Source organism: Lepidothrix coronata, unplaced genomic scaffold (genome assembly GCF_001604755.1).
Source record: "Lepidothrix coronata isolate B3197 unplaced genomic scaffold, Lepidothrix_coronata-1.0 Scaffold61, whole genome shotgun sequence".
NCBI lineage: Eukaryota > Metazoa > Chordata > Aves > Passeriformes > Pipridae > Lepidothrix > Lepidothrix coronata.
The window spans coordinates 3,940,387-3,967,810 of NW_016690241.1; the positions used below are offsets into that span (position 1 = coordinate 3,940,387).

At 41.7% G+C, this 27,424-nt stretch overlaps 1 protein-coding gene across 2 annotated transcripts in view; it reads left to right on the forward strand.

The window, feature by feature from the left end:
• SLC35F3 (solute carrier family 35 member F3) overlaps nucleotides 1–27,424 on the forward strand; it is a 172,431-nt gene that overhangs the window by 123,511 nt on the left and 21,496 nt on the right. For both annotated transcript variants that reach the window (XM_017817623.1, XM_017817624.1), the window contains one exon: nucleotides 3,450–3,774. In XM_017817623.1, the coding sequence (XP_017673112.1) occupies nucleotides 3,450–3,774 (325 nt within the window). The remainder of the gene's footprint in view (nucleotides 1–3,449; nucleotides 3,775–27,424) is intronic.

The window sequence follows — 27,424 nt, forward strand, 5'->3', positions numbered from 1 at the left end:
TCATATCCAAAGACAATCCGGCTTTTGGGGGCAGATTGTGTCCCAGATATCCTTCAGGACAGTACCACATCTAGTGGAAAAGGCTGTGCCCATTTGGCATCTAGCCCTCTGGCAGCACAAGAAATCATGAGGGCGCAATAACAGTTTCACTGACAGATATTACAAGTCTCTGCTTGTAACTGTTAATCACCAGGACAGTGATTTTTACCCCTATCATCATGACACCCATCATGTCTGGAATGAGATTTTATCCACTCCAGCATGTAAATGCATGAAAAGAATGAGCATCCCTAGAAATTTAACCCTTGAGGTACAAGATCACTTTAGAAGTGATACATGCAGTATTGTCTGTTGCTGAAAATGAATGTTTCTGTTGATGTGTTTAACACAAAATTAAATATAACTGGATAAGTAATTTTGCCTGTGTAGCAGAGAAAGCATCAGTGAAGTTTAACTATAGGAAATAATTGCCATGGAATAGAGTTTGAAGTGATATTCATGCAAGCTGTCCAGATGAACAGCTGGGCTCCTGCGTATGTGCACAGTACAAGGGGGACCACGGCGGGTGGCTTCAGCCCTTGGTGGGGAGAAGATCTTCTCTACAGTGTCTGCAATGGGCTGTCTATCAACACTGTATTATTGGATGCTGAGTGTCTGGTGTGTCAGACGGTATAGCTGTGAGTTCCCCCCTTCTCAGGGACTGCCAAGACTACTGGTATCTTGCCGTCTCAGTAATCATGTTTGATTTATATTTTAGAAAAAATAATACAGCTTCAGTGTTGATTCAGAGCACCTACTCATCTTGAGATCTCATATACCCTCGTGGCTTTAGGTGTGTTCCCTCATGTCGAATGTCTTCAGCAGGAGTGATTTAAATCCTGGTTTCCTGTTTCCTAGGGGAATAACTGCAGAAAGACGAGCATGGCAGATACTCCACTGGCTGTCTTCTAGAAGGAGGAACATTTTTGCCTACCTCTCCAAGTAGTTTCAGAAATGTTAACTCTGAGTGCAGTTGCATTGCCACAGAGGCACAAACTCCTCCTAAGCTCATTTGGCACCCTGGCTGCATGGATTCGCTTTTTTCTGTGCCCAGAAATCCTGGTGGTCCATGGGAAGGATGCTGGAGTTTGTTAGACTGTGTGAAGTGTTTGGTGTTGCAGTGACAATGTCCAGCAGAAAATCTTGAGAAGAAGGAGAAAATTCAGTGATCATTGAGTGGTAGACAGCAAAGAGAGTGCTGGCAGCTGCCCATTACACGGTGTGGTTAAAAGAAATGAGTGTACTATTGTTCGGTAAACTGAACCTTGACTAGCTGTGCAGCAAGTGAGGCAAGAAGCATTAGTTACAAGAAATGTATTACTAAGAAAATGCATTAGAATTATTTTGTATAAGCTAAGGGTTCACAGGCAGTATTTTTTCAGTTCTAGCTTCTTTTAACATTTGGCAGATAATAAATAATAATGGCCAGTCTTCGCGAGCGAAGATTTGGGAAAGGTCATTAACCCTTCGAGCCTGCGCAGTGGATTTTTTAGGTGAGACACAGCGTGCGCTGAACTGAGCCCACCCTTTAATCCTGAGGTTCATCTGCCGGGGCCAAGCAAACTTGGACAGTGGCAGTGAGGTCCCCAGAACATAGGTTTGTTCAGAGTGACCTTCTCTTAGATGGATTGCCACACAAGGCTGACGAGCTCCATCTGCCCGGGGGGCTGGGAATCGAACCCAGGTCGCAGCGGTGAGAGTCCTGCACCCTAACCACTAGACCACCAGAGGCCCCACATTTGGCAGATAGCTTGTAACCTTTCTATTATGTGTTTAATACAAGGCCACATTAACTTTGAACAGTTCATTGGCCTGCTGGTGCATCTTCTGTTATGTGGGAGGCTGCCCACACAATCTTCTATAGAAAACTGAAATAGGTCGAGAGATCAGCAACATCCCATCTCTCTCAAAGCCTCTCAGAAGGGCTAGATGTTTATGCTTTGAGTGCTGTACACTCTGTCAAACAGAGACCATGGTTTCCCTGTTACAAAATACTGCTTTACTGGGCAAACTAATGGTGCTCTTAGCTCAGATCATGCATTTCTAATCTGTAAAGAAATAACTAAATAGTTCTTTTCATAGAAAGAAACCTTTTCTTTCAGAATGTATTAGTTCATGTAAATAAAAACTTAGGTTAACCTGAAATAAGAGGTTTTAAGAGATTTTCCATTCCAAATACTAATTCTCACCAAGATAGGGAAGGATTTTTTTTGTGTGTGGATCTCTCTTAGTCTGCCTTGAATATATATAAATGTTGGCAATAATATAGTCTTTCATTGTCCTGGCTGTAAATGTTTTCGTCTTTCAATGCGTGCAGTGACTTCCAGACACTTTTGAAGCTGTAGATTCCTGGATTTCAACATGAATTACTGTTACATCCTCCTTCAAGTGAATGGACCAACTAAACTGAAGTCAGCCTGTAGAAGAAATAACTGCCGAGTGTTGCATTTGGGTGACTGACAATTGTAGCAGGTGTTGAATGGGGTGAATTTAAGAAAGGCAGGTAGAGAGCCCTAAAGGCAGTGGCCTACTGCTGAGGTCTGTCAGCACATTTTGATCTCTGTGAGAACTGAACCACCTAACCTCACTTTGCTCATTCATTCACAAGCAGAATACATTATCTACTCATAGTAGATATAGCCCTGTTATAGCAGGGCTATAACAATTAGCGTTTAAGGATGTAATGGGCAAGGTTTTTTTAGGAGAAAAATTTCCAGCAGCATGCTAGGCTCAGTTATAATAGGGCAAAGCTCCAGTCCAGTCTCATTTGGTGCAGGACTCGGGCTAAAAAATGTTAGATTTGCCTGGTCAGAGATAGACTTCAGGGCAGCCTGTGGGTTGCCATCTGGCTACAGTGTCAGGAGACCTGTTTTTCTAGGTATCACTGAAATGTCTGGTGATCTAATTCAGTATTAATCGTGCTACTTATGTTGCAGTGATTGTGCGTAACTTCAAGATTAAATACATTGTCCCCCCTCTCCTTTTAAGAAATACCACATTCCATAAACTGCCCATTTCCACATTTTCCAAGACAGTAACAATTTCAAGTGTTGTTGTAATCCCCTTTATTAAACTCAATACCATATTTTTCATTCATTTACACATCCTAACAGCAGGAGTTTAAGTGGTGTGTTAAGCCTTTCTATGTACATCAAAGCAACATGTAATTTTCAGTTCCATTTTACCCAGTGGCTTCTAAATCTAGAGGTGATAATTGTTATTTGCATTCTAATTATGCCTCAGTTGAACCAGAGGCTTTGCAATGATCTAAAAACAAAGGACATTTTGTGGCAGGATCTGGTGGGTTCTTTTGCTCATAAAGCTCCACGTGACTTGAGAAGGGCCTAAGATTTGAAAACTAAAATGTAGGATGGATTTCCTTAGTAAGCCATGTGTTTTCTTCTCCCCAGGGGATGAGCGCTCCCGGGAGTCTCCAGCCCCAGCTGAAGCACAGATGCAAGCTGGGGCGGAAGGCGGTGGAAGGGTGAATCGCTGTTGCTGGAAGTGCTCTGTGACACAACTCAAGAAGATTTTCTGGGGCGTGGCCGTGGTCCTGGGTGTCTGCTCCTCTTGGTCAGGTTCAACCCAGCTAGCAAAATTGACCTTTAAGAAATTCGATGCACCCTTTACTCTAACATGGTTTGCAACAAACTGGAACTTTTTATTCTTTCCTTTGTATTATCTTGGACATGTTTTTAAGTCAGCTGAAAAGCAGTCTCCAAAGCAAAGATACAGGTATGGAAACTTTTGGTTTTAATCCTGTGGCTCTTGCATGCTGCTCTACATTTAGCAGACGTTTTGTTCAAATCAGTCAGTTAAATTGCACTTGTGTTTGCTTTCCTCTCCAGGTTTGTTAAAGGATGGACTGAGTTTATTGTGTGTCCTATGCTAGGTGCTATGTTATAATTCCTAATATGATTTCACTCCAACAGTGAGAAATCCAGATTTATTTCCAACACATAGAAATCATGTAATGAAAGTCCACATTTTCTGCAATTATTTTTCAAGAGTTTTCTGTTCTAAACCTCTGCAAACATAATTTTTTTTATTAATATCTCCTTCCCCTACCCACAGCTAACTTCTGTGGCAGCCTCTGAATAAGCTAAGTAAGCTTTTTTTTTCCAAACTTGGGACTAGAGCAGGACCTTGAATAGCTGACTGAAAAGTGCTGCAGTATTTTCCTGGCACTATGCCCCTGACATCAAAGGCCAAGCTCTGATCCCAGTTAAACTTGAGCTGTTGTGTTTATTTCCGGGAGGAAGCACAGTCATAACCAAAGGCAGCACTTTGTCTTCAGCACACCTTGTCTTTATAGCAAGCCAAACCCAAAAAGCCTGAGGCACTCATGGAAAGCCCTGAGTGCCCATCCACTGTGAGGAGCTGAGGATGCTCTGGCTGCATGAAGGACTGCCTCTCAGTGAGCACTCCCTCAGCTCAGCTCAGCTCAGCTCAGCTCAGCTCATTTTGGCCTGAGAGGTGTCTGGGACAGATGGAATGACTCAGCCATCAAGATGTCCCATGTCAGAGAGCTTCCCCGATACGTGGAAGGATGTGAACAACGTTTTCCCCTTCTGTTACACAGTGGGGCTCATAGCCTTTTAATGAAGTAGCTCAGAAAAGTAAACAGTAAGAAGTACACATTTCTCAGCTCCCAGCTGCGCAACAGCAAGGTGGAAACTTACTGCAGGAAGAATCTACCAGGCTACTCAGGAAATGCTCTACCTCAGATGAGGAGGGTTAAGATCATAAATGCTGAAATTTTGCTGCTCAGCCATCATTAAAGTTTCTTCATCTTCTAAATAATTTGGGGCTGCAGGTAAAGGATATCACCATCCACTGCAGATTCTAGAGCAGTATCTAGAAGTTTTAAAGGCATCTTTATAAGATGCCCTGTTTCCTGTACTTTAGTCTTCAGGCTGTATTTGTTGTTTACTCCACAGCAAAGTTGCTTCCTTCAGAGATGAGAGGAGTATGAAGGTTACAGAAAGCTACAGTTTAATCTGAAAACAGTAACAAAATCTAGCCCAAAAGCAACTACCTTTTGTTTCTTTGTTTTTAAGTATTTTTCTTCCCAGCTGCTCTCAGATAATGGTTTAAATACCGCTGAATTCTGGGGTGAGTGGTTGTGGTTTGCCAGATCCCTGGGGTTAAAACCAGAGCATTATACTCTTTCTTCCTGCAGTAAATTGATATGGTTGGTAGTTTTATGTCTTCCATTTAATTAAATGATGGCTGAGTTGAAGAGCAGGTGCAAGCCCTGCAGCCTATTTGGGATGCAGGGGAACATCATCAGCAGTAAGCTTGCCCAGACTTAGTAAAGAATGTGCATTTGTGTATCTGACCAGCAGATTGAATAGGTTAACTTACAGTTTTTTCTGGGTGTCAGGGTAGACTTGTGCATTTGGAGATATGGCTGTGGTTCCTAGCTTTGCTGCAGATTTGTTCCATGGTTTGGAGCAAGTCACTGCAGACCTCTGATTTTCTTGTACTCTCTGTTCTTTTGGATGAGAAAGTCCTTTAGGGAGGAGGGAGGACTGCCCCTTACCATATGTTTTCATAGTGTCTGCCTCAGCATGTCCACTGTCTACACTGAGACCTTTCAGTGGTGCTGTACTAAGAGTTACAGTGAAAAGAATTCATCTGCTTTCTCCATTACAGCTGAGATGCATGCACATCAGAAAACCCAAGCGTTGAGTTCCAGTCTTTCCTCTTGATTATTCCTCCTTTTTGCATATTATGTTTGCAAATATAGAAAGACATATACAGAGACTTTGCAGCTCTATATGATGCAGCACCAGCTTCAGGAAAGCTTGCGCTCCAGGTGTGGTTGGACACGTTAGGTAGACATTTCATGGACTTCTGGATAGTTAAAAGAAGACAATTCTGACCTGGAGCTGTAAAGAAACTGGCATAATCACTTTCTGCTGTTTTTATCCTTCGCTTCCATCTACATTTTATATATTATCTGAGCTCTCTGGCAGGAATTTAAATGAGATAAATGAAAAGTTGGTAGTGGGAGATGGTGGAAATATGATATCTAATTCACCTTAGCAGTGAAGCAGTAAAGGAAGAGATTCTCAGAGCTTGCCTACACAGGTTGCTAAAATCCACAGGCACCTGGTGATTTTTGGCCGCAAAGCTCCCCAAGGACACCTGCGCAGCCACCTCCTCCTCAGCAGGGCTGGGCAGCTCAACCTCCCCTCCGTGTGGCACAGGCAGTGCCTTCACACTGCTCCTTCCTCAGGACACCGGACCCAGCAGGTGTGCTTTGGGATACCTCCCTGTACAGTTACAGGGCATGTAAAGAACAGCAACCACTAGGAAAAATATACAGAAGGGGGATCATAAAATGTAGCAACAGTGAATAGATTATACGGTTTATTATGGTTTTTAAATTTCTGTTGTATCATACCAGTATGTATGCTATGCTGTAAATGCATGAATTTTTATGTTTTGTAGTCTCAGGGACAAACATACCTGTCATGGACATGAACCAGTTTCAAACTACACAGATTTTTTTTTTCCCCTCTTACGTAAAATAGTAGTAAATTTGCAACCAAAATTTTATAGTGGTACATTGAATGCAAGAGCAGGTTTATTCAGTTTCTTTATAAGATTTTGAGTATTAGGCCACAAGCAAAGTATTTATTAAGGATTTATGATTGACTCATATTGCATGGTAAGGAGCTTTCTGTTTAAGCTGAAGTAGACTATCAGTTGTGTCCACAACATGGGGAGAGAATCACTCTTCAAAGCAAACCAGAACTCGTGCATTCACATACAAACTGCTCTAGGCTCGCTGTGCATCTCCATCAAATGCCAGAGTTGTGCCTAAGTGTAGACAGCTCAGGAAGAACTTCTCCAATGTTTGCTACCAAGGATGTCATGCCCTGTGGCACGGAGCTGCATGTGCAGGAGTGGTAAAAGAGCTCTGGCAGGCCACAGAAGAGCATGCCAGGTTCAGCTCACTAGCTTAAAATAAAATTATTATAACTAAATTATTATTCATTTCAACCATTGTCCAGTCCAGAAATAGCACATGCAATGATTTATGCACCTAATGGATCATTTAAGAGTACTTCATAGTTTTTGCTTCCAAACTGCTTTATAAAATGACACATTTAATCTGATGTGCTATCCTTCATCATACCTGCATTATTAATTTATGAGGTAACATAAATTAAAAGCACTAGGGCTTAAAACACCCTGGCTACATGAAAGATTAAATTAAAACCTCTGTAAGATATTGCTTAGCTTTCCATATCTTTAGGCAGGACAAAACACACCTTTTATAAAGACTGACCCTGTGTGTGCCAGCTGGGGGAATAACAGAGGGATGCATTCACATTTTAGAGGGAGAATACCTCAGAAAGCCTGTTTATTTTGATGGCATGGTCTTAACCAAATGATTTTTTGAGAAGGAAAGGACAGGACTTTCAGGAATGGTTTGCATGGTTATTTATTTATTTGTTTATCATTTAGATCTTGCTTTTATTTCATAAAGCATTAGGACTAAAGAAAACACCAGAAGCTAGAACTAAATGTCTTCTCAAACCTTGAATGCACCTAATGTGTTGGGTGAATGAATCATCACACATACCTGCTCTGGTCTGCAACTATGTTTGAATATATTTTAGAATGTTCTTTTTCACTGAATCATAGTTTTGTCTCTGTACTTCCCCCAAATTAGCTGCCACTAATTCTTAAGAATTTGAAGTTTTTTCTTTGAAAATAAAGAAAAAATTGCAAGTACCACCAAAGTATTGTTATGCCCTTGAACCTGAACAAAAATACTGGCGCAACAATGGTAGAGGACTAATGTAGTAATCACTCTGATTCACCAGCTCATTGAGTTCACAAGAGTCACTTTTGATTTATATGCATATGGGCTCAGAATCAAGATTCGGCTCTTCAGTGGCCACAAAGTTGCAGTGTCATAGCTTCACTTGAGGTCCTGGAGAATGTGAGGCAGTTTCTAAATGTGTTTCACATGCGTTTCTCCTACTATGGAAGAGACGAGACACTAGCCCAGCACGCCTAGTAATTCAAGTTGAGTCCTGACTCATGTGAACATGCAACTCACTGCACCATGGGTACTGCCCTCCTCTTCTGCAGCAGGCAGAGAACCCCGCCACGCAGCGCTGGTGACCAATGCCCTGGCCACAATGAAACTCTAAGGGGAAGGAAGGTCAGAGCCTGATTTGGTGTGACTGGATGTGTATTTACTCTTGATTTTCCTTGTTTTGTGTTCATGAGTGTCTCTTACCCAGCAGCATTGAAATGTTGCAGTGTGGTTAACTTTTGGCATCCTACTGATTTGTATTACTGCTTAGATGGGAGCTTCACCACCAGAGCAAACAGCATTAAGAGACTCATAAATAAGCTACGGAGGCATTAAGACATGACAAGTGCAAGTGTTTTTACCAAATGTCACCTAATGAAGCATGTTTTCTTTCAAAAAACTTCAGTTTATAAACTGTAATTGTCTAATTCAGTACATTATTCTTAAAATAATACCTATTTACTTTGTGTTCCTCAAAATAAAATCACTTTACAACTCAAGTTCACATTCACTTCTTGGGGAAAATAAAAATAATAATTAGGAAAACCAACTAAAGAACAAAATGAACCATTGAAATTCTTACCCGAGTTAGACAGATAAGAGTTAGGAGTAACTCCAGATTGAATCAGTTTGATCTTTGCAGCAATCTGTCAGGACTTACCTTGGTGCTTGGTATCAAAGCGATTAATTAAAAGAAGATGTGGCTATCGTGCAAGAGGTTTATGGTATTCGTAGTCATCTCTATCTCTCCCACAGTTGTCCAAGCTGCTGATGGTGTTGTGTTTTTGATAGACCACTGTATCACCTTTCAGACTGCTTTCGGTGAATCTGCTCATTTCTTCCAGGGGTTCTAGCTGAAGACAAGGTCAAATTGTACAGTTAGCAAGTAGTAGCATTAGTGAAACCTTCTGCTGGAACAGTGTGGTGCTTTTGGTAGTGGCAGTGCTGGTGGACATCTGTCATGGAGCATCCATTTGAGCTTAGCTCAACTGAACCCCAAGCCACAGAGCTCAGGGTGATGCTGTTGTCAAGTTCTGTTTCTCAAGTGAAGTAGTTCTCTCTTCCTGATGAAACCTGTGGTAGCTGCTGTTTCTTTCCTTTTGAAAAGGAAAGTGTGTCCTCATGGGATGTGGGATAGGTGTATTGCTACCCCACAAGAGTTCTGAAGGTGGCTTTTCACTGCTGACTTGCCATAATACAGCCTTGCTGCACAATTGCCAGATGATTGCATGTCATCATTTCAGCAGCTTCCTTGGGGAGACTTGTTTTCTTAGGTGATTAAAGATTAATATCATGGTTTCTTGCTCATAAAGTCTCCTGAAAAACAAAAATTTCTCAGCCAGCTGTCAAAAATATGCTCTACGGGCTGCCTGTTCTTGAGAAAATAACAGATCCAGAGTTTTTCTAGAGTAGCCTCCTGTTCACATCAGTCTCCTCTACACCCTGAAGACAGTACCAGGGGCTAGATTAGGGAGGAAATGCGGCACAGCTAGCTTCTCAGTGTCATACTGGATATTCCAGCACTGCTGGCTTGAAGCTGGATGCCTGATTTCCCCCCAGAATGCATGGGGAGAGCAAACATCTACAGCAGAAACACAAATGTGAGGCATGTAAGGTAAACAGCAGGAAAGAGTGAGGGGAAAGAGAAAAGCTCTTGGTCAAACTCACTATTGTTGGGTGCCCTCCACCTTCTCAGAGTCTGGCACGTAACTAGAACTGAGATGCTCCTCCTCTTGATGTCTTCCATTGAAAAGCCTAAAAAACTGCTCCTGGACTGTGGTGGAGGAGGTAGTTTTTCTCTCCCTCAAATGGATAGTATGGGAGCTTGGTTCCTACATTAGACTCATGATGTGAGTGGCTGGCAGAAAGCCACAAAATTAATGCCTAAGTCCTAACTTCTCTGGAGGTAGCTTTCACAATTATAAGCCTGTATGGTGGGCTCAGAAACGTAAAGGTGGCATTTATATGCTTACCTCCCTTTCTAAACCTACCCCAGCTTTTACATCTCCTGGAAATAACTTGAAGAGATTTCCTTTAAAATTCTGTTTGACTAGTTTGCTAATTCCTTCTATTAAGGTAGCTAGCAATGTTTCTGAGAGCTTTAGTCTTAGCTTTTGTGAGAAAATGGTCATGGGTCCTTCTTTAGGAAATCAGTCCTTTCTAATTTAGCCTCAGTTTATACTTGGAGTTTGCATTTATTTTTCAGGCCATGATGTTCTGGACAGCTCTTAACATTCGTGTCCTGTAAGATCCTTCATCTCTTGAGAATCACCTCTTCTGGGCTTTTAGACTTTTGTGAAATGTTAATTGAGAATAAAAATTGGATACTTCCTGATCAGGAGAAACCCATGTTCTTTAATCTTCAGACTGGTTTGCAAAATCATTCCAAGGATGATTGAATTAAGTGGTGTCCTGTAATTTTTGTCTTGTTGTTCCATTACTTTTGTCTTCTCTGCTGTGGCTTGAACAGATGCTCTAAAATAATTACATTATCTGCCTCCTACGAGGTAACAGTGCTTGAGGCAAGGACTAGAAAGAGAAGTAATTGTTCTTGCTACCTGCGGACAGGGCATGTGATATGAAACAATGTATTTATGTAATGGTTTTTGCTTGGAAAAAAATATGATGTCTTGCAGCACTGAATGATCTCTGGTCAGTAGTTAAACTGCATTTCGTTAACAATGCCTCTGGTTAGTAAAGCAAGCTGCCAACTTCCATATTGCTAGGGCTTTTCTCAGGAGACCTCAAGAGCAAATCCACCTGTGCTGATCTGATGTCTCTGCGCTGACTGCGACCATGGAACAAAAGCAAGCCAGGCTGATGGGACCTTGGTCACCTCCTTCCTTTACTGCTTCCAGGCATGACCTGCGCACACAAACAGAAAAGTAGCTGCATTTTATGGCTGGTAAAGGAAAAAAAGGGCAGGGAAAAGAGTGTATGATCATGTTTACTGCATAGAGAAAGAAGGTGAAAGCTGAGGATTTGCTTTTTTTCCCAATCAACATAACATGGAAGAAGATCTCACAGATGGTCTTTTTGCGAAATGTATTTTACCTTGGTCACCATACGAAGTGACTCCTAGTGCACAAACTCATTGAATAGGAACTGTCCTGGACAGATTCTCCATGGTGTTTACAACAGCAACAAAAACAACCAAAAAAAACCCAGAAAAGAAGGAATTCTGCTTTTTTTTTTTTTCCCAGCCCAGATCTGTGTCAAAATATCTTGAAGGCATCTACCTTTAAAGCTGCTTTAAAAAAGGAAAGTGCATGTGTGGCAACAGACTGTGTAGCTATAATTAACAGCTCTCAATAAAGACAGATGATATAGAGAGAAGTGTTGGAGGCTGGCAGTACTACAGAAGTGGAAAAAACCCTTTTGTCCAGCTGCCTAGTGGTTATGGATTGTGTCCAGATTTCCCAGGATTGTTTGTGTTTGTGTGAAAAGGCAGCTTCGTATAAATGCACACGTACCTGGCTGAGGATCTTGTTTAGTCCAGGTCTCCAGGAGCTGGCCGCCTTTGCTTGTTAGACAAAGCTGTAACTGGTAAAAAGGAAGAAACAGATAAAGGTGAAGGATGGCAGCAACATAGATATATGAACAGAGCATCATAAATTGAAAAATTCTGTCAAGCAGCTACATAATGTTGCCTGTGAACGTTCATGCGGGAAGGGGTTGGAGGGAAATAATGTTGAAGTATGAGCTGATGGGCAGACTGGTTCATATATGTACTCACACACTCATGTACAACCATTTCTGTGTTTTCTAATGCTAGAACACCTTTCCAAATAGTAGCTTCTTGCCAGAGAATCCGATCCAAAATGGGGAAGGCAAGTAAAATCTAGTTTTGTTACGTTGTTTGCCTGCTTTGGATGGCAATTAGTGAAGACTGCTTCTCTTCAGCCTAACTGTGGAAAAGAAACAAGCCACCTGTTGGTTTGTTTGTCAGTCCCTCAGGTCAGGACTACAACTCAGCAAGTTTAAATGAAAGAGCCTTGTTTACTTTATGACCTTTTGGTCATTGCCATATCATTTGGGTCTCTTGTCTAAGTCTACTGTGGCTGCCTCATCTGCTTCCTGTTCCTTGAATCTCCCAAGTGAGCGCTTCCCTACCTAGAGCTGGGGTTGTGGTTTGTTAATTTATAAATTGTGTTCCTTCTCTTTGGGGCTGGGGACCTGTTTAGTCATTTACTGAAGCTGCTCATTTCACTGCTCCAATGTGTCCTTCGTGTCTTCAAAAAACTTCCACTGCCGCAGCAAAACATTCAGATTCCTGCAGAGGGAGTGGACCTCTGGGAGCCTTATATGAAAGATGGCATCCCCTCATCTCTTTCAACAATCACAAAAGTTAAACCCCAGGGGTCTCAAGTCACCATGAATGCCCTTTCATTGACAGAGTAGTATTAACCTTCATGTAGTACATTGCTGAGATGAGGCACCCTGGATGGTATGAGTCTAGGTTCATTCGCTAGAGAAGGACTCTGTTCTGCTATGTCATTTGACATTTGCCCTTGCGTTGCATCTAAAAAAATGTTTTGCTTCACCGAAATACTGGGGGTTTTTAGCTTAATGCTCTTCACTGTATCTATTGTAGAGGCCATCCAGGCCACTTGAAAATTGTATCCTGCTTTTTCTAGCTGAAACTACAGCTTTCTTCACTAGTCTGGCTTATTATGCTTTCAGCTGAAGTACATATAGATTTCCAAGTACAAAAAGATAATTCTGCTCTGAAGAAGTCTCCTATTCACTAGCCCACTAGAAAATATCAAGAATTTCACCTCTGTTTTCAGTACGCTTTAGTACTACCTGGAAGAAAAATGAAACTAAGCTTTGTAATGCTCTCTGATATTTTCGCCATCTAAAAAATGGTGCTCTTGTTAGACCATCTCACCATGATACCCTGAACATCAGGTCATAGAATAATGGAGTAATTCTCACTGCCGGGGATGTGGGGAGGGAGCTCTAGTCCAACCTGCTCAGTGCAGAGCCACATCATATCTGCTTTGTTATTTTGCTAATGGTTGGTGATCTGCAGACACTGAATGAGACATAACTATTATTAAATTTATGTGTGCTTCATTGCATCTTTTAATGTGCTGTCTCTAGGAGACCCTAAAATTACATGTACCAGAATGTATTGCCATGAATGGTACCTGTTCTGCTTCTGTTTGCCCCTTTTTGCAAGAGCCACCTTAAATATTTTTCTGTCCTCAGGCAAGGATATGTTGATTTATTTTTTATTAACCTTGAAATTTAAAACTAAATGGTATTAAGCCACTATAATGAGGGCTTAACTTATTTTTAATAATCAAACAAATTTGCACCTAGCATTTTCAGTATTTCATTAAGTTCTCTATATCAGATGTGATGGGTCCAGGCAGCACTTGACCCTATCTCGAACAGCTCCATTGAGCCCCATGGCAACATGCTGATTTCATTGTAGAATGGCAGGGATGTTAAAGATCATCTAGTTCCAACTTCCCTGCCATGGGCCAGGACACCTTCCACTAGACCAGGTTGCTCAAAGCCCCATCCATCCTGGCCTTGAACACTTCCAGGGATGGAGCATCCGCAGCTTCTCTGGGAAACCTGTTCCAGTGCTTCACTATCCTCACAGTAAATAATTTCTTCCTAATTTCTATTAGAGAAGGGTCTGGTTCAGTGAATATTAAAAATATCAAGTTAACAGCTATTTAGATGTATTTCATCTGGCAGAGAGAAGCTCAAGCTTTGATCAGACTGAAATTCACCCTACTCCTCCACATTCGTTTTTAAAAAGTGACTTTTGATTCTGGAGAACTGAAGTAGGAAAACATAATGTTGAAAAATAGTGTGCCAGAAGAGGATACAGTGACATACAGCCACACGATCAGCTGCCTTCTGTTAACATACATGCAGACATGCCCTTGATCATTAAATTTTTAGCAATTAAGGCCAACCCTTTGAGAGTCTTAAAGCATTTAACAAAGAGCTCTATTGATTTCATAGATTTTTTCAGACAATTTATGAAACTATGCTCTTCTGTAGTTCCAGATAGTTCCTATAATGCCATAACTTTCTGCCTTGCCACGTTCCACATGGATTTTTTGGTAGAGTTGTACTCTTGATCACGTAAGAGGGATAACCGTAGGGGGATATTTCAAAGGTCAACTAAACCATGTATGGATAAGGGAAAGTGAAGAAAGAACTGAGTGGCATCAAGCAGAATGAGTGAGGTGTTTGAAACGGGGGAGGTAGTTCCTATTAGTGTGCAACTGAGCTGTCAGGAGACTGAAAAAAACAAGAGCCTGAAGGAGTGGTTAGTGCATGCTTGGACATCAGAGATGGTGGGCAAAATGTGGTGAAGCAGGGTGCATGAGCTCCACTGAAATTAACGGTCACATGAATGATAGTTCTTGTAGCTCTTCTGCAAGCTAAGCTGAATCAATAATTCCTATATGATTTCAGTGGAGAATGTGCTTACCATAGTATTGCTCATGTATTGAGTCCTGTGGATGGCTGCAGGTTCTTACCTGGGATACACCAGGGCTTGGTTTGGCTCAGCAGCCATCCAAGTTACAGGAGTCCAGATAAGTCACTCAGAACAACCTAGGGAAGATTTAATCATACCAGCAGCAGTTATTTCATGTGTTAACAGATTTGTTTCTTAACAAGAATGAATGTACAAATAAAATTTGCAAAACTGCTAAAGAAAGCTTCTTAGGGTCTTTTCAAAAGCGAGCAGAGAATTGGCTTTATTTTCAGGTAAGCAGGAATCATAATGAGGACATTCCTCTTGAAAATCATGCCAGTTTTATGTATAGTTAATTGTGGACCTTACTTTTGGCTGGTAAGTTGCAAACTGTTGTCTGCTGCTTTATGTTTCTTGAGGTTTGTTTTGTTTTAAGGATTTAAAAAAAAAAAATCAACAAAAAGCAGCTGGCTTTCCGGATATGTTTGCTGCAAGAAACCAGAGACAAGTGGTTTCGAGAAACTGGAGACAAGTGTGTTTCCTCCATAGCAATTGTGCTAAAAAAATCCTGTTCTCTTTGTCAGTGTGTCTTCAGACACCTTCCACTATTATGCTGGTGGTATCTGGAGTCTCAAAAAGCCTTTCTCTAGTGTAGAACAGTGAAAAACCACAGATTTTAGGCACACGTAGAAATATGTCACTAGGGATATTTGAGAGACAGATGACAAATATAGTCTTGGTATCAATCTAATGTCATGGTCTGAGTGTGCAATGACAAATTATCCTTCCTGTAGTAACTCAGCTACTGAAGGCTACAGATGGGTTTGCCTTCAGCAAAAAGCTCAGCTTTTGCATGCCTTTGGGCTAACAGCCATGACCACGCAGCTCCTCTGTGTGAAGCATGCTGATGGCATCTACTAGATGTTGTGCAGCTGACAGGAAAAGGATGCAATAGTTCATTAGTTTTGTCATTCTGTTTAATTCAGATATTTTCAAAAGGAATAGCACTGAAAGCTTTGTAGTACTGAAGGTGCATAATAATTGCATCAAAATTGCCCATCTGTGGCTAAAGCAAGATAATTGCCTAGGCGTATTCACGTTTGCAGAAGAGATTTTGAATAATAAGTGTTTATAAAGCCCTTCTGTCATCATGTTATCCAATCCTCACCAGTGAGCCAAACTCTCAGTTCATTTACACTCTTTTCAAACCAAAAATATCTCATGTTGGCACAGCTCTGAAGTGGGTGAAGATGAGAATCTGAACTAGTGGAAGTCACCTGAAATTGGCTCCCAGCTCCCCAGCAACATTTATGAACCAAATTGAAAGAAAGTAATCAGGAAACCCTGCCGATTCCTTGCTAGTGTTATTTTCTGTATCTTTAATAATTAATTTGACTAATTACTAAGGTTTAGGAGTGCCAGTACTGATTTCCAGTGATGCTGAGTGGCACTCCTTCCTGTGGAGCAAAGCTTGTCAAAGGGTCAGAGCCACAAATAGACTGAGACCTATGCCCTGTCCTGCAAACAGCCATAAACATCTATGTGTGGTTTCCAGCAGACACTTCTCCCTCCTCAGGAGCCTCTCTTCTCTCTCAGAGGTAAAGCCTGAGTAAATCCATCCTCACAAACACAAACAGGCCAAAGATATGGTGGGGACCAACTGGGAGGAGCAGGTGAGATGCGAGCCCGTCTTAAGTAGGTTTATCATGGCTGATCTAACCTACTCCTGTAGATAAGCTCCTTAGCACATACTCAGCTCACCTAAGCCTTTGAACACAGTCCCTCTGTGCTTGGCAAAATGCAGAAAACTGAAAGACATGTCCTGGTTTAAGTGTATGCTTGCCTGGTCAAACCCTCCTCCACAGGGACTGGGTTTATAACCACCGCCATGGTCAGGTGCTCTCTCTTTTTCTGGCAATTAAGATGCAAACAGCACTGACCAGACAAGATTTGTTGATGCAACTTTGTCATCTTATGCTTCTCCAAGAATGAATTAGTTGATTTTTCCATTAGACTTGGTACAAATCATGCTGATGTCCTCAGTAGGCCTGAGTGATTCCTAATAGCTGTTCTACAGTCTTCAGAACATATCTCATGCCTCTCCCATGCTCACAAGTGACTGGAACTGCTCGTTCTAGCCAAGCACAGTGAACAAGCGTGGGTGATTTACAATGAGATGGATAACTTCTCCAGCTAGATGCCAGGTTCACCTGCTTTCTGCCAGTGCATGCCACTGTTCTTTCTGCATGAACAGAGGAGCTGCCATTCCTGCTTTGGAATCCCTTCAGCAAAATAGCCTCCCCCATGTCCAGCTTGCCCTATAGATCTTCAGCTCGTAATTTCTTGGTGTTGTAGTGAGATTTCAGCAGGCTGTACCTCCTGGGTAGCCCAAACGTGGCCATGGCAGAGCTGACTCACTTTCCAGCCCTGGGAAAGTAGCCAGCAACCCTAGGAGATAACTAAGCTGGTGTCCCCAGCCACCTAGAGCCCTGCGCATCTCAGAGGTGCTTTGCCCACCTGCGTTAGTGAGGTGCTTCAGATCCCTTCCCTGCCGTAACAGAGCCCTGACAGAGGAGCAGCACCCTTACTGCTAGGGATCCAGAAGACAGTAGGGTAGCAAAACAGGCATCACCTCTGCCAGGTTTCTGAACAAATAGTTTCACCTCAGAAGCTGAAACCACATTACTGTTGTCACTTTTCATAGGAAACAATACAAAAGGAACTTCAGACATGCCACTAAAATTAGTAACAATATGAGCTACTGTTCAGTACATTTTTCTGTCTCTCAAGGGCTTCAGCTTATTGAGTAACCTCCCTCGCTCTCAATTTCATCACAGAACGTTAAGTTTTGAGAAAGGGCTGAGTTCAAACACTGAAGCTCTTTATTCTAGTTGTGTAGGTGCAGTATTGACAGAGCCAAATTTAACAGATCCCCCAGTGCACATTTACAGTAAAACAAGCCAGATTTTGTGATGTGTACCTTGGGGAGAGGAGGAGAGGGGGATGACAGATAGGGGTATCACAGGGCACTGTGACTCTGAATGACTGTTGCTGAGACTCGGTGAGGTGTCAGCATATCTTGGGTAGCATTTTTGAGGTTCTGCTGCTGGATTCTCTATTCTTACTGAAGACTGGTGAAACTGTAATGATTCAGTTGGAAGGAGTGGTGAACCAGTAGTGAAAGCTGTTGGAAATGTCTCCTTATGGTGGTTTTCATATATATGTGTGTGTGTGTATATATATGCACCATTTGAATACACATGCTGAGCCACTTTGTCCTTCAAGAACAGTGGCATGCCAGAGGGGTAACAGGCTGTTTTGCTTTTGACAGTCTTCATACAATGTTCTGCAGATCAGTAGCTCTCCTGTATACTGCAAATTATTGAAAAAGAAAGGAAAATGAAGCCACAGATTTTGTGCTTTCTAGCTCTAGGGTAAAATATGGGGTCATGCCTTTGACTGGGGAGGAAGAATCCCCTTGCAAAACATGTATCTTACTTTGTGGGTCTTGATAGGACAGCACAGACTCCAGGATCAGACCCCAGTTTGTTTTCTGAGGGAGCTGACACCTGCCTTCTCACAGCAGGAAGGAGGCTGCTCATTCTCAAGCATCTGTCTGTCTGCAAAGCACTGCTTCGTGCTGCTCCAAAAATCCCTTCCTCCCTGCCTATGAGAAGAACTGAAGCCCCAAGAGGGGAACAAAGCTCACCCAGCACTCACTTAACCACAAGCCTGGTGGCTGCAGCACAGGGTGCCCTGACTGGCTTAGCACCAGCCCCCCCCTCACCCCTGGCAGAGCCCCAGCTGTGTGGAGGGACTGGGCTGCGGGATAAACTCTCACCTTTATTTATACACTGCTTTCCATCCCACTCATGTTCAGTATAAAATTAATGCCCTCAACAGACATCTTGATTCTCCATCCATGAAAATTTAAGAAACACCCTCAGATTTTGGTACATGCTTCTTCCTCCACAGCCATACACAGAAACTGTTCCTACTTCCAAAAGGCAAAACACCCCTTCAAAAAGGTTTTTCTACTCTCTCCTGGACTGGAATCCCACCATGGCTGATGCCCTGTGCAAGAGACACTGTGCTTAACCTTCCTACATCTATTTTAAGATGCAAATTTGATCACCCATAATTCCTTCTGAAATCTGTGGGTGGTGACAGTCTTCAGCCCACTGGAAAAGTTGGTGCATTAGATACCTGAATATGAATTTATGTTTTTAATTTGGTATGATCCTCCTAGGATTTCAGTGTGAAAGTGGAGTAATCCAGTAATTTCCTGCAGTTTGCTCATTTGTGCTGTCTGTGGATTATTTGTCAAATTTTTTTTGTGTTACGTTGATGAGAAATGTAGTCCATCTCATTAACACTAAATCATTTGTCGAATTAGTTTCTAGGATGATTTACGTATACATTAAATGTGATGGTGAGCCATCTCTCAATTTTCAGAGATCTCTGTGTATACTCTTAAGTTTCAATATCAGCCTCACAGAAAACAAAATTACCCCATTCTGGCAGTGAACATGAGTAAAGATGGATATGGGGAGTTAGCAAAATAATAGTTTATTTGTTATTTCATAAATTATACTCCATAATTAGGGAAAACTCTCTTTTAAGAATGCATTGACTGTGTACCCTAAACTTTGTGTATTCATGTATGTTACATGTGCTGCTGATCATGAAGAGAGAAGGTTGAATATATTTTTACTGAACAAGCATAGCAATAAAAATTAATATCAAACTCAAAGAGTAAGTATTATTAGATAGATTGTTTTTTCACTATGTACTTTCAAGATATTATTCCATGTTTTCGTGTTGGGCAGCTGACATATAATCTTAAAGCTGCCTTCTCAGCCTCTCTCACATGCTGGGATTATTTTAGTTTATGGCTCAGCCCACCTGCCAACTATTTCAGCTACTGGGATGCAGTGAGCTAATTAATGCATCCGTCATCTTACACATTCTTCAGATGCCATGAGCAATAAGGAGACTTAGCCTTAATCTTTGTATTACTTTTTCTCACAGGCTCATGGCTCGAGGCTCTGTGGCTTAACTCAAACCCATACACATTTTCCTCGCTGAACAGTTCATTCATATATTTTTGTTCTCTATTTATTGACTTCTAATTCCCTTCCTCTCCTAATGTGCATGCTATATTAAATCTCCATTATCTAAGCCTTTGTCTCATTTTCCTTGCACACAGCCATGTAAGTATCCTTATTGCTTAATATTTGTACGAAATTAGCATCCAGCAAATCCTGACTTGCACCAGCTTGCTCTAGGTGCTTTTTCAGCAGGGAAACAAACACAGCACCTGTGCTACAGAATCTTCCGTCAAGGTTGAGGCACATATCTGCTAAAATCTGCTCTTTTTCATTTAACTGGAGATTGCTGACTTCTGCAGCTGCTGTTTAGCACATTGTGGAGGAGGGCTGTGGGCCCACAGTATCTGCCAAGGGACGGCTGTGCCCAGAGAAGGGCAACAAAGCTGGTAAAGGGGCTGGAGCACAAGAGTTAGGAGGAATGGCTGAAGGGGCTGGAGTTAGCCTGGAGAAAAGGAGGCTGAGGGGAGACCTTACTGCTCTCTACAACTACCTGAAAGAAGGTTGTAATGAGGTGAGCGTCAGTCTCTTCTCCCAGGTAGCAAGTGACAGGATGAGATTAAATGGCCTCAAGTTATGCCAGAAGAGGTTTAGATTGGTTGTTAGGAAAAATTTCTTCACCAAAGGGGTTGTCAGTCATTGGAACAGGCTGCCCAGGGAAGTGGTGGAGTCACCATCCCTGAAAGTACCCAAAAAATATGTGAATATGGCACTTGCGGACATGGTTTAGTGGTGAACACAGTGGTGATGCTACGTTGACAGTTGGACTTGGTGATCTTAGAGATATTTTCCAACCTTAATGATTCTATGATTCTTTGATTCTAAAGCTGAATAGAAGAATGAGGACATTGGGGAGATGCTTTTGTCACCCCTGCATGGACCTCCCCACTAGCCTAAGTAACAAAGTATGTGATGCAGTAGCACAACCTGGCAGGTGAACAGGAAGGGAAATAATTACAAATTTCCTTATATATGGAGATAAACCCAGGATTTTCAAAAGGCCCAGTTCCTCTTCTGCCTGAGATCTGCTTTCTGCCAGCATAACACCTCAGTCTCACCCAGTTCATGTCAGAACATGATGTAAGGTGTCCAGATCTTATTAATGACAGTGAAAAAAGAAACCCTAAGTGAGAAGCAGGCAAATGACAAGTCTAACTGTGAAGCTCCCCCAGAAAACTCGTGGCACTGAGCTCAGCCTGGCTTAGCTGTCTTAACCAAAAGTAGTTTATGAAATCCAAAGTTGAAAGAAATCTGAGTCTTAGAAAGATGTAAACGTGCTTTTTCAGATAAAGCCAACAAGCTGTTTGCTTAAATTAATCCATGTCTGAACTTAAACTGAGGTAAGTTCTTATGGAGTATGTAGGCTGTGATACATCCCCAGCAGTAATTCTGTTAAATTTTTAACACCCCCTGCTATGCATGTGTAAGGATTCACAGGCACACTGAAACAGGCCAGCTAACTGCTCCTCTCCTCTGCTTTTAACCACTTTCAGAACAGCACTGTGCCTCCTCCTCGCGTGCTTTCTGTTATAAACCCAACCATTTTCATTTCCCAGACAATCCACTGTAGGTGGCTGCAATTGCATTAACCATAATTGCAACCAAAGGGTCTCCAATCCAAATTATTTAGCACATTCTGATGTTGGCCTCTGGAGCCACAGATCTGGGAGAGGGCCAGAAAAGCCATTTTACAATTATAATCTAAGTCACAGGCTTTAAAAAGAAGACAGGGCAGGCACACTCACAGGGCAGGCATTAATCATGGCTAGATAAAGTCCACTCCTCTCCTAGATGGCAAGCTGCAAGGTTGCAGCAGGAGCTGCCTCCTGCTGCAAGGACACCCCATGCTTTTTCCCCTCATAGTGCTTTTACCCTGTAATAGCAGGGAGCAGATTTTTCACTGCTCTCTGTGCAGCTGCTCTGGAAGCAGAATGGATGCTGGAAGCAAGGGTCACAAGGTCATTTTCCAAAATGAAGGAAGGAATAAGCATGTCACAGGAGTAGAAGATGGAAGACAAATGAGCCCAGTAATTTCGTATTTGGCAAATACTTGGCTCTCCTCGCTGCAGCTCGGCTTTCAGAACCAGCAAGCAGGAGGGAGGCTCATTGCACAGCCCTTACTGTCTCTCTCAGAAAATCACAGTCCCACGTTCCCTGTAACTCCCTCTACCCCTTTAATCCAGGAAGATGACATAAACTGCAGCTGTGTGTCACAAAGCTATTTCATTCTAGCCAAAAGTGAGTGCTGTAAAAGTGGATGTGCTGCACGCTTTACTGATGCAGATTAGAAGGAGCTTGACTCCTTTAGTCAAAGAACAGAAAATACTTTTCTGACTTTAATTTAGGTACACAAAGGTCTTTCCTAATATTCTTAGGTTTTATTTTAGAAATCTTATATCATAAAAGGATATTCATCTGTACTACACTCAATCCCATGGTATCTGAGCATCTAAATGTAAGAAAACTCTTTTAACACGCACTCTTCCAGACACTTTCTTAAAGCCATTACCAGAGGCACATCAAAATGTAATAGCACAGAAGCAGATAATGGTCAGAAAATTTCCAGCATGAAATGCATGATCTATTATGATAAGGGAAATCCAGGTTAAACGCTGTCATTTTCATTTGGCAGTTTCAAATGTCACAGTCACATTTCTGAGAAATCCAGATACCATGTTTCTGAGTCACGTTGGGTTTACTGTTAGCAGTCAGTCTCTGCCACTTGAAATCAAAGGCTCTTCTTGCAAGTCTTCTCTTGCTAGACAGTGTATTTTCACCCTGGATAATCTGGATTCTTCCTCTATCTGCTACAATAATTCTCAGAAGGTGATGATAATGTAGTCTTAGGGAATCCCAGTCACCCTGTGGAACAGCACCATCACGGCATGGATGGATGGTTTCTTGTCACAGGAGGAGGTCCCAAATTTATGAGACCAAGCACGCACAGTGCACTCCTAGGGGATGGCAAAGTCCAAGCTAAGCTGTGCAGATAATCAGGAGTTTATGCCAGTGACTCATAAAAGGCGATAGAGAGGTACTTGGGCTCTGCACTTACACCTAAGCAGTTCAGAGTGCTCTAATTAATGAAATTGTAATTAATTTTCACTGCTTCTGAACTGCAGGGAGCTGCACTTGTGTTACAGGCTGAGTGAAGGTACATGGCTGATGCATCGGAGGTGGATGAAGCAGGAGAGCCAGAAGAGAAAGACAAGACAGTGGCAGCTTGTTGTGGGGAATGGATTTCTTCAAGTGTGCTATATCCCTGGTGCCTCCACTGCCAGCAGCTGCCAGAGACAGGAAGGGCTTGGCTGGACCCAGTCTGGTAATTCCCGTATGGTCCAGGTCCATCCCTTTACAGGCATCTCTGAATGAATGTTTTACTGACACGGATTGGGCAGAGAAGGCAGGGAAGGCTTATGCTGTATCATTATTTCAGTAATTTTGATCCCAAAAAGACAAGTATGGCATTTGGACCAGCAGATGGGCTTTCCAGTTCATTAACTCAGGAGTTCTGCATCTGGTTATGAAAAGTTCCTGTGTTATTACTGTTGCAAATAAGGGCTCCTTTCTGTTTTTCAATCTTTCACAAAGTAAATCTGTATGCTCAGCAATGGCTGAGTTGAAATCCTAATTTGTGGATTCACATCCAAGATCAGGACGGCACATAATACGCTAGTGAGGCACTAACTCACTCCTCATCAGTGCAGTTTGCAAAGTGCTTTTCTGAACAGACCTGTTTTCTTTGCACTGAGGTTCACACAAAGCAGAGCCAAAAGCAACCATTTAGTAGGCAATACAAATATAAAAGAAAAAGAACAAGTACATAAAAAATGTCACTAGGAAGGAGAGCAGTGTGTGCTGTAACAGCCTTATCCAAACCACACTGACATTCCCCCCACACATGCACAGCCATGACAAGACCCAACTGCTTTGCATTTTCCTACTTCTGTGGCACCAGATCCTGGCCAGAGAATTTTGGTGCTTCCCTGCCTCTTACCTTGTAAGAGTAAAACCTTAAAAATATAAAATATTTTATATAAATAATTTAACATTTTGAAACACACAGATAAGCATAGTATCTGTGAAAGGCTTTAGATTCAAAACAAATTTCTGCCTCGCCTCTGAAGAACAGCTGTGTTTCCCATCCAAACACATAAATAATAATGGTTAGCATCCTGTTCAGAGGAACTCTCATGGCTTCCAGCAATTTTTAGTCACGAGTACCATTTTACTCCACCATCTCAGCTTCAAGTCTGGTTTTCACATGTGGCAGATCTGAAACCACCCTAAGTTCTGTTTCCTTCTACTTCTTGAGTATGTCTCACCACTGTTCTCATTTTGGTCTTTCCAGGGACTTCAAAGAGATTTCATTTTTTTTATAACCTCTAAGCAGTATAATCACCTCAAGTGCCCTAAACTTTTTGTTTACTTGTAGAATAAATCAATTTCTATCTGATCTTTCTCTTTTCTCTTACATTTCTTCTCTGTTCCTTTTAACATCGTGCCTGCTTTACTTCATCTTGAATGAAGCAATTGAGGGCAAATAACCCCATTAGGTATTTTAGTTCTTATTTTCTGTCAAATGAGGATGTCAGCTGAAAAGTCCAGAATGGGACATTGACAACATCTGGAAGAAATGGCAATGCCAAATGTGGCTTCTCTAATACCCAACAGTTGAGGCACAGGGGTAACCCAATATGTGCTGCTCCACACTTTCAATAGAAACCAGAGAGGTAAAGAAAGCTACACCGTTCTGGAATTCAGATGAGCATAAGACTTAATAGCTTTGGCAGCTGACACCTGTTTTAGAGACATGATCCGACCAGTGCAACAATAACAGGGGCGGTGCAGTTCTTTGAATCAGTGGCATTTGTTTGCTGTTTCTCCTGCTTCTGGACCCTAAGTTCACAACAGCATCAGCAGGCAAGGCTCTCTTGAAATTTGTCATTCCTGCCACTATTGGGGGATATCTGCATCTGTTGCTGTTTATGAGTTGCTTCATAGCTCTCTTGTCAGTGTCCACATCCCAGGGAAAATACATATGGGCATGTGTTTTCTAATAGCATATCCCTGGAGATACCTTTTCCACTCTGTGCATACCCAGCCCATAGGCAGCCCTTTCTCCCATGCAAATGACACATCTCTCAAGGAAAGAATCAGCTGTAGCTCCTTTGGAAATGGAGGCTGCTGGCTTCAGCGGAGGAGGAAAGGCAACAGTACTTCCAGAATTCTGAAACCTCAAGGGCTTTTCACCTGGAGTGTCTGGGAAGTTGCAAGGAGAGGATGGAAGGAGCTGGAAATTTTCTGAGCTGCAAAAGCAGTCACAAATCATGTTCCTGGAGTTGCTCTGTGATAACTCAGTATCCTCCTTTTCTTTGGAGTGTATTAAGGAGGAAAGCTCGTGGCCTTCAGAATGATGGAGCTTGAAACTGAGATTCATCCTCTGAACCATGTAAGAATGCATGCCCCATCAATCTATTTGCATAAAAAAGCTTGGAAGAAGAACCATGAAGATGTAGACCCCTCAGAGTGCAAGAAGACTGAAAGACAAATGTGGTTTGTATCCATCCTCTGGACCTGCCTCTGATGCTCAGAAGGAAAATGACGTTGATGCTCTGTACTCTTATGTCTTGAGTCTTCAGAGAAGGTTTTGCTTTTACATAGGATCCTCGTGTAATACTGCATGTAATTTTACAGATTCCTTTGTAACTCTGAAAAGTAGGGAGGAGAAAATTCCTTAGAAACGAGGCTCCTGGGCTGGCATGTGCATGGTCAGGTTTATTGTTTCTTTTAATATTTTCTAGTAAGGGTCTTACTTATGAAGATAACTATAATCTATATTGCAAGGTTATGGAGGAAAAAAACTCTCCTACCTTTCTTCAAAGTTCTTTCTTGGCTGTGAAGCTTGGCTTAGCAGTGTCTTTTATGCAGTCACATTGAAGAGTTGTTAAGGGATAATATAAAGGTTGTTTTTCTAGGAGGCATTTTGAAATTTTAAAAGCAATCTTATTCCAAATGGATGAAGGGCAAAATCTAAGAGCATACAGAGATGGGAAATGAAAACAAAACCACCTTTCAACTACAATACATTCTTGCCTATTATTTTTTATAATTTTCTGCTGATTTTGATGACTTCCATTATTTTCCACTATAGATTTAGTTAACATGCATTTGGAATTAAAAAGGCGAATTTCACTTAAATTTTTCAAATGAAACAATTTCAGATCTTCTTTCAGTATTTTTCTAAGTTTTTTTCTTAACCCATTCCTTCTTCAGAAGCTTCTGATTCAGTGAGTAAGCATTTTGTTTCACTTCAAATTGAATGAAAATAAACATGTACAACTTTTTGTGCACCTTGTTATACAACTTTCCAACCAACATTTTTAGAACAACATTGTAGAGGAGATGTTCCCCTCAAAAATCCAAACCACACAAGTTCCCACAGCTCTTCACTGCATTTATGTCTGCCTAACTCTTCATGAGTACAGTCTCTTGGAGTTTCTGCTACTGTGGCTCCATTTCTGCACTATCCAGTTGTTAAAAAATATAGTGGGTGTCAGTACTTTTTAATCTGCATGTTTACTGTTCAAACAACAAAGTGCTTATATGGGGAGCCAAAAATTTTCTGTTTCTCTTGGACAACAAGTAATTCATTTTCAAACCATTCTCAGTTATTGTATGCTACTTGAGTGACCTGAGTGTTCCAGTAGCACAAAGGAAAGCATTCAATTTTTGTTACCTATTGCTCTGATTTTACCATTTTTTCTAAGGTGTCGTACAAATTTAATACAACCAGCAACAGCAATGTATCATAGAACATGTTTTCTGAAGGACTAACGTATTAGGAGAAAAGTCAAAACAAGTAAAGCTGTTTAAAAATTTGAATCTCAGAAGTGCTGAACCTCATATTTTCTAACACTCCCCTTTTGGCACCAAACTCATTAGCTGTACTTCTTCACCTCATGTGACATAGGACTTCTGAGTTTCTTAATCTCTCACAGGGTGCTTTTCGAATAGCACTCTGAAGGGTGCTATTCTGTCAGGCTCTGGGATGAGGGTAGATGCCATCACAGAGACTGCCTCACTCCGCTTGCTGTGCTGCTGTGTCTGGGATTGGGATGGCATTGCTGAAGGACAGAGTAAGGGAGTACAGGGCAGAGGGTGCTCTGGTTTCTTGCTAAATGAACACCAGCAGTGCAACTAAGAAGACAAACAAACTTCAAACAGAAAAGATTCACCTGTTCTTGAGAGGAGGTACTCTAAAAATGAAAAGATTATTTCCCTTCTGTATCCCGTTTACTTAATGCATCTAGGGGCAACTTGTGCGTTGTAAATGTCATCTTCTCTGTTATGTCAGTGAACTCTCAGCTTTCTTTTTTTGTATAACTTACTTTCTTTTCATAGACTAGCTGCCAAGTTGATGGTGTCTCTTTTGGTATCTCCTGACTCACAGGCCTTCTTGTTTCCAGCTGTCCCCTGCGAACAGTATCCTGTTACGGTGCTGAACAGTTAGTACTTAGCTATGAAGTTGATTTATGATGTAGTGAGGATTTACAGAACAAATAGATTATGCCCATGACCCAAGGCTGGCACTGCCAGCAGGAAGGACTGGCAGGGCTTTTTCCATCTGGAACTATATGTCTATGCAAAGTCTCTCTGGCAATCCACAGGCATAAAGGTCCAAATTACATGTGTATGTGAGGGTGTATATATATGTGTGTGTGTGCGTGTGCGTGTATTCTAGATACATGTTCCAACATATAT